Source organism: Labrus bergylta, chromosome 10, assembly GCF_963930695.1.
Source record: "Labrus bergylta chromosome 10, fLabBer1.1, whole genome shotgun sequence".
Classification (NCBI taxonomy): domain Eukaryota; kingdom Metazoa; phylum Chordata; class Actinopteri; order Labriformes; family Labridae; genus Labrus; species Labrus bergylta.
In genome coordinates, this window is record NC_089204.1 from 12,274,011 (window position 1) to 12,287,366 (window position 13,356).

At 41.3% G+C, this 13,356-nt stretch overlaps 1 protein-coding gene across 1 annotated transcript in view; it reads right to left on the reverse strand.

Moving 5' to 3' along the window:
- The window catches only part of LOC109987942 (protein kinase C epsilon type), an 80,129-nt gene extending 69,946 nt beyond the window's left edge, over positions 1-10,183 (reverse strand). The window contains exon 1 of the mRNA XM_065959351.1: positions 8,702-10,183. Coding sequence (XP_065815423.1) covers positions 8,702-9,049 — 348 coding nt within the window. The 5' untranslated portion in view covers positions 9,050-10,183. The remainder of the gene's footprint in view (positions 1-8,701) is intronic.
- Positions 10,184-13,356: the final 3,173 nt, after the last annotated feature.

Below are 13,356 nucleotides of genomic sequence, written 5' to 3' on the forward strand. Positions count from 1 at the left end.
GTGAGTTGAATGACGGGCTGTTTTTTTCTCGTCTCATCCTGTTTGTGAGGAAATGGAGACTTCTCCTTACTATGTTTAATTTTGTCCTGTGGAACTCAGAGCTGGCATGTCAGACATTCCACAAAAGCTCGACCTCTAAAGCCTCAAATTAGTTCTAAACGTCATTAGACTGGCTGCATAAGCTCTGCCATTTGTGCTGATTTGGTCTTCTTTGAATTACATTTTCTGAGGCTCACAGTCAAGGTGTTTTGTATCCTGGTGAGTACATGCGATCATGCACCTAGCATGCTTTCAGTTTAATGAAATGTAAAGGTTTCCCTCCAGAAGTAAGCAGCTGATGAAGCTAGTAAACTGTACAGTATTACTCAGTAAGTGCTTCACCCTAGTTTGTGATCAAAACTTCATTTTCATCCATCAGTTTTCAACGCAGCACAGAAAACCGAGGGTGCATCAAAACAAAGAAGACAGAAAGTAATGAGACCACGACAAAGCTAAAACAAAAGGAATCTCCATCATAGATTTAGGGCAAAGTGTCGCCAAAACGAATCTTTATTATCTGAATTAATGTTTGGTGCATAGCAATGCATCATTCTGTTGCAGATGAAGCAGAAAAGCTTTAAGCAGTTATATCTTGCAACAAATACTATGCTGCTGGTCACAAAATGTTCGTCTGCAATAGAAAGCATTGCTTTCTTTATATCAAACTAGGTCAGCCAGTCATATATGAAAATACTTTTCTGTTTTAAACAGCAAGTGCTGCACAAGGACGACAGCTAAATGTAGGATAAGAGGAGTTAAAGTGGGGAGCACCTGGGGAGCATTCCCTCTCTCCCTCTTCCCCTCTTTCTCTGGGAAGTAAACTTGGACAGTGAAAACAGGAAGTAGGTCCCACCGTGTGACTCAAACACACTGTGGCTAATATTAGCCTCATACACACACACAAACACACATAGCCCTGCCTCCAGTTTCCTTCAGTCCAGGGAGATGACACCCCTCTACTACAGCCTGCGGGGAAACAGGGTCAAGAGGAGAGCAAGCCGGAGCTCTTCCTCTGTTCTGTCTGTCCGAGAGTTTAGAGGATCAGGAAACCAACCCAGATATAAAACTTTTGGTTCATTATTATTGCTGCATTAGCATGAAAACAGCATTTGCCATGCACCTATCCACCTATACAAATATATTTACTATTTCTTATTGATGTAAAAATGTGAATTTAAAATGTCCAAAATTTCCATTAATGAATTCATGCATGTTTTGCGACAATGCCCACACCATGAAATACCAAAGAAGGACCAAGTGTGGGTAAACTTGTTATAAACAATGATAGTGCATGTTACTTCATTATAAGAATTTACAGAAACATTTTAAAGGTTAATCATTTGCAAATTGCTCTTACAGTTTTTACATAATAAGCTTCAGCCATGCTACATGACAACAGCAGTCTTCTTGTTAAAGTGCTTGTGAGCAAGATGGGGAACCATCACAAGGACCATGAGTGCAGAAAGCAGCTCTTGTGTTTTGACCTTTCAGCTGCATTAATGCCTTTTCTGAAGAACAAATGCGAAATTACAATCTGCAGAAAGGACAGTGCGGCGCTCCACATTCCTCAGATGACTAAAGACCTGCTACAGCGGCGGGGGAGGTGGCTTATTAACATGACAGTTTGAGCATGTCACACTTTTTCACTGTTTAGTTGGAGTGGAAATTTTTCTAATGCACCTCTCTGTAGTCAGCTCTACCAGCTGAACCACAAACATTTACATTGTTAGCACCAGTATAACCACACAGATGTCTGACTTCTGCAACGTACAAAACCTCAGTAACAGTAACATGACCTTTAATCTCTCTCTCTCTCAACAAATCCTCAGTAAAAAAGTGAATCAATCATTAATTGTATGGTGTTTTAATTTGAAAAATGTAAAGTTTTTGGAGAGAAAGCTGGTTATTTTTTTTCAGCCAACATTGTATAATCCATTCACTGATTGAGCAGGATTATGATTAAGTGAATAATTTATGTTTATAACTTCATAGAAATAGATTTGACTACAAGGGCTGATTTGATTAAACATGAATGCAATGTTGATGAAGGTCATTGTACTAATGTTCTGTGGTAAAGACATTGATATGTAAGTATTTACAGTATATTGTCCTGTGTGACAGAGCCCTACTGCTAACTGGAGTTTATCTGTATGACCTGGTTCAAAATTCCTCCTCTAATATACCTAAAATAACAAGAAGATCAATGCAACATCAACCTATTTTTAAAAAATTATCTAAATTTAATGAAAGTCAATAAAGTCAACTTGAATGAATAAGTGAATAAAATAAATGTGGGCCAAGCTTCGGGCCCTGAGGCTCATTTTTTCTATAATTGTGTCACTCAGTGTTTCTGCAAAGAATCTCCTGATTTTATGGGAATGTCGCAGGGAAATTACAACCAAACCATAGACGGAAAACATATTATTGTGCATTGCAAGAAAGTCTATTGCTGAATATTAAAGTCCATTAGTACAACTTGTAATGTTTTTTGGAATTCTAGAAATTTGACTTAGTATAATGTCAGTCAGACTAAGATGGTTAGATATATTTAAAGCAAACAAGATTGAGGCCATTTAGGGCTTAATGGATAGGACAGATGAAGAGAGACAGAACAAGTTGGGAAAATAGCATTCGTAAACATGCCGCAAAACATAGCTGCCAGGCTTTCCCTCGCCCCGTATTTACATTTCTTTTAAAAGTCGACTAACATAATCAACATCATGTTAACATGAGTGACCGCTTCAAACCCACACAAGAATCTATCCTGCTGTGGACGGCACTGACCTGAGAGGTCTTTGCTGCTCTATTGGTAAGTAATGTGTGGTCAGCTGAAGTCCAGCAGAGGCTTCTATGCAACTGTGGCTCCAAATAACATCACAATTCTTCTGCTTTCCTATTTCACTTTTGTTCAAGTGGAGGAGTTGGAAGCACCTCTTCCATCTTTAAATACAATCAATGGTGAAACTGTTGATTGTGATAACGATTCATTATCACAAAACATAATATTGCAGTGCGTAGTCGTGTATTAGCATCTCCATCAACCATCAATGTTTCTATAAAATACCTGTCTGATTAACACTGTCTGTTAACTTGAGGGGCTCAAAAGTATGACTATGACTTTCGTAGTAGTAAAGAATTGAAGCCAAATGTCATTTTTTATAGTATATGCAAATCCACTGTATGAATGAAAGTTTTATTAACAAAGGATTTGTTGCTAAATCAATTTAGTGCGGTGACTCAGAATGAATGTGACTGTGTGGGATCAGTGTTACGGGAGGTGATTGTTCGCAGACCACTTAGCCTGATGAACTCTCACTGAGATTATATTTGAGAGGAGCTGCGACTGAAATATCACCAGACAGAGCAAATTATGTCCATTCTCATCAGCTTTTATCCGACATATTGCCCTCATTCTCCTCCCCCACATCATGCTCCCATCAGTCACCTGATCAGACAGGGGAAAAGGGTATACTTCACATCCATGTGTAATGATTTCAAAAGGGGGGGTTTTATTGTTCTCAAATTGTTGCATGCCAAAACAGGTTTCAGGTTTCCTCTCACATACACGGGTTCATGCTGTTCATATTTAGAGTATCTTCGCTCCAATTCACCTGACATTAAGTCGTAGATCACCTGTGTTTTAAATGTTTGAGTCAATAACAAAGAGTCCTCTGAGTCCTCACAAGCAAATTCAAAAATGTCTTCCCTGTGCTCTTGGCTTTGTATAGTAGTATGCATGCTGTGGCTTGAAAAGTTTGTGCAAAAAACACACAACACTTTGATACCATGTTTTTTTTGTTTATCACACTATCTGTATTTTCCTACTGCATACCATATTAGATAGAATTTATGGACAAAGCAATGTTGTCATGTACAGTCCCCATTCACAGTCAGACTCCAGATAAAGAGTCTTTGAAGTGTGAGAACTGCTCATCGGGTGCTGGAAATCTTCTCAGTATGTCCACGTTTAATGCACATTTTAAATCAGTAACTAAAGGCGGTGGAGGGAGCAAAATAAGCTTTGAGGCTTTGAAACTCTGAAGCCCCCCCCATCCTTTACCCATCTATTTTCATTTTGTTCAAATTTGTTCTTCACACCTGATTGAATGAGCTTAAACTCCAGGGAAGCAGATTCACTATCGTGTGTGTGAGAATGTGTGTGCCCTGGTTGATTAACAACACGACCGGCTTGGCAGGTATAATTTGCTGCAGAAGAAGACTGAAAGGCTGTGTACAGACTTGCAGGAGAACATTGACATATGTTTGTGTTTTTGTTCACACACTCTTCAGAAGATAATTTCCCAAAAGGACCAACTGAAGTCTCTTTTTTCCCCCACCAGTGAAGATGCAGAAACACTAACCAGATACAAAATCCCCTAATAACAGAATGCTACGGTGTTAGCTGATTTCAAATGGATGATGACACTGCTGTGTACAAAGGTCACTGCCGGCAAGATGCCTAAAAGTGGCTGCACTGTCATTGACTTGACATTTTATCACAGACCCTTGTTTAAGGCCAGCACGATGAATGATGAGACCCGCATGCTGTTCCCTGACAACAAAAACAAAATCGTACCTGGTGTTGTGATAAAGGGGACATGTGCTAAATGACAATGAAACCTGATACAGTGACGCTGTGCTGACTAACAGTAACCCCTCTCGGTGTTCCTGGAAGTCTTGTTTTGTTGTCATAGACAGACGGGCAGAGCTGCACTGTGTACAGCTCACTGGAAAAAGATCCCATAAACAAAATCTACCTGAGTCACTGCCAATGAATACAATGCAGCTATGTGGTCCATGTTATTGTGACATAAAAAGTAACTAAAATAGTAATTTCTGTTTGATGGTATATTCTTTTGAATCTTCCATATAAGAGAGAAATCATCAAAGTTTAAAATAATCAAACAACCCCCACCTCCCCCCCCACAAACAAAAAACCAAAAGGTACAATGTTCAGGAATGTCCTGAATGGGAGCTAGATGTACAGACTTGCACAATATAAGAGGAATATGACATGTTGCCATAACAATATGTTACCAATGGAACAAATACTAAAGAGTGCATATTAGCTATAACACACATTGTTTATCTGCTGCTCTTTATGTTTCACATGATCAATTAGCTTTGTTTTTCTTCTTCAAACCACTAAATCGCCTCCACTTAATATGTGGGAATCTGGTGGTGATGCTCTGAAAGCATGGCCGTTACACTTAGGCCTCCATCCATTAGGTCAAATGAATGCATGCTGAGTGAGAAGCGTTGCTTGTTGTCATTATACATTATGTATCATCATACATTTATTCATTGTGATAAATTCAGGCTTTTCCAATGTGTTTATTGGAAATGCTTATATTGTGATATTGCTTAATTTATATTTGTGATTTATTGTACAGCCCTCGTGTACAATATATGCACACACTGCTTTGTGGGAGCATGGGTTTGAGTCTTTGGACGAGAACTAGCAAGCCTCAATTTCAACAACCTCAGCAACTGCTCGTCATGCTTTTCTCACATTACTCAGCGGGAATTACACAGGAACTTACTTTCTTCACGGTTATGTCAGGTTTACGTTTGCCTGTGATGACATAATGCATAATAAGTTAGGACATGTTCAATCAAGAAGACCCATGGGTGTGCCTTGAAAACCAGCTCCTTCAAACACAAGGTGCAAAGCTCTGTGGAGACGGATAGAAACATTCATTTCATTCCAGTTCAGTTTTTTTTTTTGAATGAATCATGTGCGCCTAAAGTTGAAGCAGCAAGTCATATGTCATCTTCAAAGCTTGCAAACAAGCAATGTCATATACTTTCATTTCTATGGGGAATTTTATGATGGTTCGATTGTCCACCTGTTGCTGTTAGCTAGTTAGCTGAGTCATGGCTCAGGCTATAAGCTTGAAGCATTGCAAATTGTTTGTGTTTAATTTGGACCTCCAGGAGGACGTTACTAGGCCTACTGTAAGTGGGAGACGAGTGAATGCAGGCAGGGAGCAGTATGAGCACCTAAAGCTGGCGACGCACCAGACAATTTTCAAATCTGATTGAAGAAAAGCGGGAGACCACAGACATAGGGACAGTTTCAACCGATTGTCATCATTATATTTCCTCCAAACGCTCACACTAGACAACTCGGCCTGACCAGGAAACCACACACCTACAGTTTGTAGTGAAATATCACAACCATGAGATCTCACAGAATCGTGTGTGATCACATGGGGCTTTAGATAAAAAAATGTTTTAAAAAAAATATGGAGGACGATCGACATCCTCAGCTGGCTATCCTGGCTGTTCTGTTTTGCAGCTAAAAGCAGTCAACGCGAAAAAACAATACGGATGAAATCCTGGCTGAGAAGATGGATTATGTGCAGCTTTTTACAATTTGCAAGCGCAAGCTTGAGGGTGAGTTGTCAAAGTGAGCGACATCAGGTTGGTGACACTTCCAAATCTGCCTGGCTTGCTCTCATTGGCTGCTGCTGGTATCCTGGTATCGTAGATATCAAACTCAATCGGGAGTAGTAAAATAATCGTAGTGACACCACACACTTGAGGATTATTTGGAAAAATAATCGGCTGCAACAAGCGACTAATCAGGCCACACCCCCACGATCAAGGGGGCAAAAGGTGCCCAAAATCGGCCCTAAAATCGTCTAGTGTGTAGCCAGCTTAAGTGGGGCGACATGACAACAGAGCGGCATCGAGCAGCCTTGGGGTGGGACTGTGAACACAGAGGCTATATTGATCACAGTAAAAGCAGCATACTGTCATGATGTAATAGAAAAGAGCAGGCCTATAACACAGGCAACGATAGAGACAAACGGGTTACATCGGGGTCAGCAGGATGCTATCGGAGCCAAACCCGTCAACCACGCTAGAAGATCATTGGCTAAAGGGTGCACCCGATTCACAGCGGCTCAGTACTCTGTCTCCCACCTCAGCACTTTTTCTAAATGTCAGCCCCACTCTCTCCTCCCATATCTCCAACTCTATCCACTGTCTTATCTATTAAGGCAAAAAATGTATCTAGAAAACAAAAAAAAGGAAATCGACCTCGCCAACCTCATCCTTTATTTAATACAAGAGTTACCTAAGCTAGAAGGACAGTGTGGCTGCAAAGGTAATTTTTTTCATCTTAGTATCTTCACCTCTCTATTTGAGGGGGGGAAAAAACACTGAAAACCAGTTAAAAATAATGGCTGACGTGGTGCTTAAAATGCAGTGCCTGAATTTTTGGCAGGCATCTAAACCTGACAAAATGCACGTTGTTCACAAAAGGACAAAGTTTCAGCAGGCTGCCTGACATTTTAAAGCAGATCAGCGTTCATTAAAAACACTTTACAAGCTCAGATGATTACTTAACCCACCAGAACGTCAGTGGCAGCGAAGAGTCGCCTTTCAACGCGTTCCAAAATCTTTAATCAATAACTGAGTTCAAACAGTCCAAACAAGAAACATCACGCAGCTCTCTCGGTCACGACAGATCAAGTCTCCCAATGTACCGCTTTGTAAGAAACAACCAGGAGGAATACATCCCCCGCCTGTTTCATTCTCTCTTTCATCCTGTTCCCTCTCCCTCTCCACTCCCCTCTGTCTCTTATGGACCTGATGGCCTCTCATCAATAATACACTCAAGCATCCGTCTGCTTCAGCAGCTTCAGACAACAATAAACAGCCTCTCCACGCTGCGCTGTGAGTGTGGTCGTGCGTGTGTGCGTGTGTGCGTGTGTGTGTGTGTGTGTGTGTGTGTGTGTCTGTGTGTGTTTTTGTGTGTCATGCATGTGGCTCAACCCCCACCCTCTCCGTCCTCCTCTGCAGCTCTGCTGTGGGTCACTGCTCCATCTAATCAAGAGCACAACAAAGGTAACAGGATCTATACTGTGTGTGAGAGTGTGTTCACTGACTGCTGCTACTGTCACACTGTGTTCGCAAGACCACACTGTCTTTTCAAGTTACTGATATATAGTTTATGTACTATGCACAAATAAGCTGAATCTGCATTTTTCTTAGTTATAGATAAATTAAAAAAAACACAGTGGTGCCTTTTTAAAAAAAAAAAAAAATTCACTGTGTTGGATTTGCAGCCCAGAACTTTACTTTGACATGACAGAGCTGCTGATCAGTAGTGGATTATTTAGCAGCGAAATCATCGGTTTGTCACGACTGCTAGAGCAGCTGAACAACACCAAAAGGTCGCTCCTGATGTCTTTCACGTTGCTGTGTTGTCAAAAGTAAAGTTACATAGAAAGTAATGTTATTCCCTCCATATGACATGGATTCAACCCCACACGTTACAGGAAGATGTCACTGCATTATCGGTGGCTTTTCCCCAGATTTGTCCATAGAGATTAGGACCATTCATTCAATCTCTATCTTTTTTTTTTTTTAATTGGCTTAATCAACACTTTTTTTTAATTCAGGACTTTTGCAGTTGAACAAATTCAATCCAAGGTCCCAATAACCTACCAAGGCCAAACAAGCATTTCCTGGGTCCCACTTTATGTTAGGCGGCCATGCTCCAGGTTCATTTCTCAGTTCATTTCTTTCATCAATGAGTTAAATATTTTAGGGTTTGCATTGTTACCATGATGAGTGTGTGTGTGTGTGTGTGTGTGTGTGTGTGTGTGTGTGTGTGTGTGGGGGGGGGGGGGGGTCACTCCAGTCTTACCCAGTCCTCGAAGTGCTTGCTCCCGTTGTGCAGGATGTCCTCAAACTGGATGATGCAGTTGGCCACGAAGTCGTCGTAGCCAATGGGCGCGTCGTGGAAGACGGACAGCTCGATCCTGCGGCCGTCGTGGACCTCCGTGGTGAACTCGTCGTTCCACGCGGGGCTGTTGGTCCTCTGCTTGGTGGAGGTCTGACCCACGCGGGAGTCGTCCACGTTGAGAGCGATGTACGTGTCCAGGAGGAACGTCTGGGTTTTGGGGCCGACGGCGTGACGTAGGGACCAAGCTGTGGGCTTGAGGTCCAGAGCCTCGCGGATCTTGATCTTCAGCTGCCCGTTGAAGATGACCATGTTGATGAAGAAACGCTCCCAATGTCCGACTTGAAACTTCAAAGCGTGAATTTAGGCCCCTTACAGTGAAAGAACCTGACCTTTCACCACAACCACTTCACGGAAAATAACTCATGTAACGGTATCAATAAAAGGCTCTGTTCAACCGGTGGTACCCTATGGGCTCCTGTGATTCCTTCTTAGTTGTCTGAGCCAAAATAAATCCTTATTTTTCTCTCGCTTTCACGCGTTACCATGTCTTGAAATTCCCAAAGACTTTCCATACAATAAATAAATAAACCGCAGCAGCAGAATGTCGAGAGTTAATCCGGGGAGGGGGGAGCGGGGGGGAGCTCTTCTTAAAAGTGAACGGAAGAAACATGAACCGGCGGTCCAGAGTTAGCAGAAAACATCCGAGCAGAGGCCCCAGATGTGACTCGACATGTCATGGCTTTTTTTTTTTTTTTTTTGTTACCTTCGAAGTATTTAAACAAAAGCTCCGTTAGCTGTAGCGGGACACCCTGGAAGCACTAGCCCGTGTTGCATTGCACCGTGTGGTGGGTGGGAGGCTCCCGGCGCCTTGCTGGCAGCCGCCGCGGTGCATCGGGGATGTTCCAGCCGGACTGCTGCGGCCAGACAGCGGCGTGAAACAACCGCAGGAAGGGGCGGAGAGGAGGGGCAGCTCCACGGGGGTGGGTGTGGAGGTAGCGGCGACAGGGGTGTTCCTGTTGCTCGGTGCAGCACCCCGCGGCCTGATTTCTCCCACTGCTGTTGATATTAACTTCCCGAGGACATACCTCAGGCTGCTTCCCCCTCGACACTGGTCTGTGTCTCAGTCCCTCTCTCTGGTGCAGGAAATGCGAGAAGAAAAAAAAAAAAAAAAAAAAAAACACGTCAGATTTATCGGAGGCTGGTGTGACAGACGCAGCCCAGACAAGGGAGGTGTTTAGGAACAGCTGGGCTGGGAGAGAGAGAGAGAGAGAGAGGAGAGAGATGGATGAATGTTGGATTTAATAAATTAAATGGACAAAGGTGCAAGGCTGTTCTTCCCAAAACTGTTGGAATAGCAAAGGAACAGGTGTGAAGTGCACTTCTGCGAGCTGAAACACTCAGTAAAGGAGGGCTTAGATGATGAATTAAGGGAAGGGAACATAATATTTCAAATATGATGTGTAGCCATATTTTCTGCATACTGTGTGCAGCACTGAGGCAATAACCCAAATAATAGCAAATAGCCTCTGTAGCCTAACAGAAACTATTTTCCCTTGATTTATGCACACGTGGAAATTTGGGATATTTTGATTTGATCGGTAATAGGCTACTCTTGCCTACTACTGTAAAATAATATAAGCTCTAGGAGCATACACAATATTTTGTGCTTGAAATTAAGGCTATTCACAGAGGGTTCAAATTCAGTTGTTTTAATGTTGCAGTATGTTACATAAAAAGTTGTTTTCCCGTTGGCTGGTTCTGATTCCTTTTAGTTTGTACTTAGAGCATTGTTCTGGTCAGTAATTTCATAAATGTTGATCAATTCTGCTGCTACATTTTAAAAGATCATGTTCACCCACTGTAAAATAACCATCTTGAATCACCACCACCAGAGTGAAATCAAATAGTCTGCTTGTAAGAGGCCGGAGAGAGCATGTGACTTGAACAACACAGAAGAAAATTGATTTCCTGCATTCTTCTGTACAGAGAGATGCTTTATAGTGGAGTAACATAATTTATAGGCCTATACAACACTCCAGAAGCGCAGATGTCTAAATGTGATTTAAAGTCAGTTTAACGATATAAGACAAAAGGGTCAGACATCTGCTTAATGTTCCAGTAAATACTGCCGGGTGATGAAACTCACCACGTGCACAGGAATGTCTCTTAGTGACATCAGAGCAGGAACACAGTGTACCTGACAGACTGAGCTCAAGGCCAACAGTGATTCACATTTCCATTCTGTCATTATCCGCATCCACACAGTGTGCAGCATACAAAATATCTGCCTGGCAACTCGAGATCAGTGTCTAACAGGGAGGGAACATTATGTTGAATTATTACACTCTTTTGTGATTTCGGACCAAACAGTTCTGGAGACTTTTTGAACAGGAACTATCCACTATAGGGAGTTCCCTGAGAACTACACACGATGAGGACTTTCTTCTGTCTGCATTCGCATTCATTGCATTTAAAAAGGCACACACACCAAAATGGAGCGTTCTGAGAGAGCTGATTTATACAGGGTCACAAATCTCCTCTCTTGCATGATTCATGTTATTTTCTGACCAAAGCACAGCACAGCTGTTTCATTTAGACCACAGGGGACTGTTTGTAAAGGAAGAAAAGAAGTATAATATGTCCTCTTTAAAGCCTTACACATCAGCATTTAGTCAAGATCAGCTCCTCCGACTTTGGCTGTCTTTAAGTTAATAGAAATGTTATTGTTTCCTGAGATCTCTTTACAGCTTGAATACAGTTGCATAATTAAAAAATACATTACCAGATTTGTATTTTGTTTACATATAAAAGAAAGTTGGTAATGTGTGGAGCATGATTTATATGAGATGAAATGGTTTTGATTTAAGAAAATCTAAAACTTGAAACCAAAAAATCTTGAATTATAAAGTATTAAAATAGTATAAAACTATTGGTATTATAAAGTTAGCTTAACTGTAAAAGGTAAATCTTGGAAAAAGGGAAAAAGCTTGAAAATGATGTTAAACAGCTGCAATGCTGTGACGACATATCCAGTATGATTCAGTAAATCCCTGAACACTGCTGACCCCTGCTGGTGATTGCTTGTCACGCCAACCCTTTTCCAGGTAGAACTTTACAAATGAAATTTAACAATGGAGCATAAACTGAAGAAGAAAAATCGCCATAAGTCCCCTTGTGCCATGATTGTAGGTTATCTTTGGCTGGGTAGCTAAATCTTTCAATTTTGCTTATGCTAACACTAATGTCAAAAACAAAAACAACTACACTTATGGATTTATCATTGCTGTGAAGTCACAGGTGAAACTATGAACATGAACAATGGGTTTGATCCCGTTAACCGACATGAGTTGAATCTGTGAGGTGAGCTGACAGGTCAGCTAAAGCCTTTTTAATTTGCTCTAAGAGACTAAAATTCTCTTCTCCAAAGATTGGATGTTCTCATTTAAAACTAAAACACTCAACAAATAACCCTGCATTCACGTCGTGGCAAAATAAGGCAAATGTATTAGAGATCCTTTAAACATGAAACTATCGGGGAAAAGACAGACCCATAAAATATTGATTTGATCTCCAGAAACCTTACATAAATGTTTGCACTGGGTATATTTCTGTCATAGTAGATTGACTTTCTGAGCAACACACATGGTCTGTGTATCATCCATGCTATATTTTAAAAGTTTCAAAGTTTTCCACCTGAGGCAAAACATGTAGACCTAATTCAAAATCTGCCCAGGAGTGTATTCATGGTCTGTGAGAGATATTACGTTTATTTCAGTATGCAAAGCCTATAGTATCAAGAAAAGATATTACTGTGTTTCATAATAATTTTAAAGCGGCAAGATCATCCTGTCTCTCCCTTTCCCGCCTTGTTTTCTCATTAAGCACATCAGCCAACGTGTGTCTGAGCACTGCAGATAGCAATCGATCACAGACCTGGACAATGTCCACATCGTGCCTCCCTCTCAGTTTAAATCAAACAAACGTGGCTTGGCAACAGCGGACAGGATCATGCTGTATAGTTATCATCACACTCTAACTATGATCACACTACGGCAGCAATGTCTATTTGACTCAGGGAGATAGTTGCTCTGAAGCTTGAAAAGACAATTTTTTCATGTTTAGAGGTACAAAGGAAAAATAGTTTTTAACTGGTTAGTTACCATTAAAGTGTTTAAGATGCCTGGACAACGGTTAAACTGTAGCAGAGGGAAAGTAGAGGCCCCCAGATGTGACGCTCCATGTCATGGCTTTTACCTTTGAAGTATTAAAGAGCTCATTAGCTGTAGTGGGACGCCCTGTTGCATTGCACTGTGCGGTGAGTGGGAGGCTCTAGGGTATTACAACTTTGTTGTTAATAGTTTATGAAATAGTCACAAAATCATAAATACTGGTATGTTTTCATTTGTGTACTCGTAGTGGAATGTTTTGGTGGTAGACAACGTGAACTTGTACTTCAGTCGGAAATATTTCATCCATACAACACTAAAGCCTTTCAGTGTCAGTCAGCATTAGCGGCACAAAGCCTCCACTGTCTTTTTTTTCCATTACCCAGGAGACTGTTGCTTGTGTCTTTAACTTTTGTACCTAATTTCAAATGACAAATGTGTGCATTATTT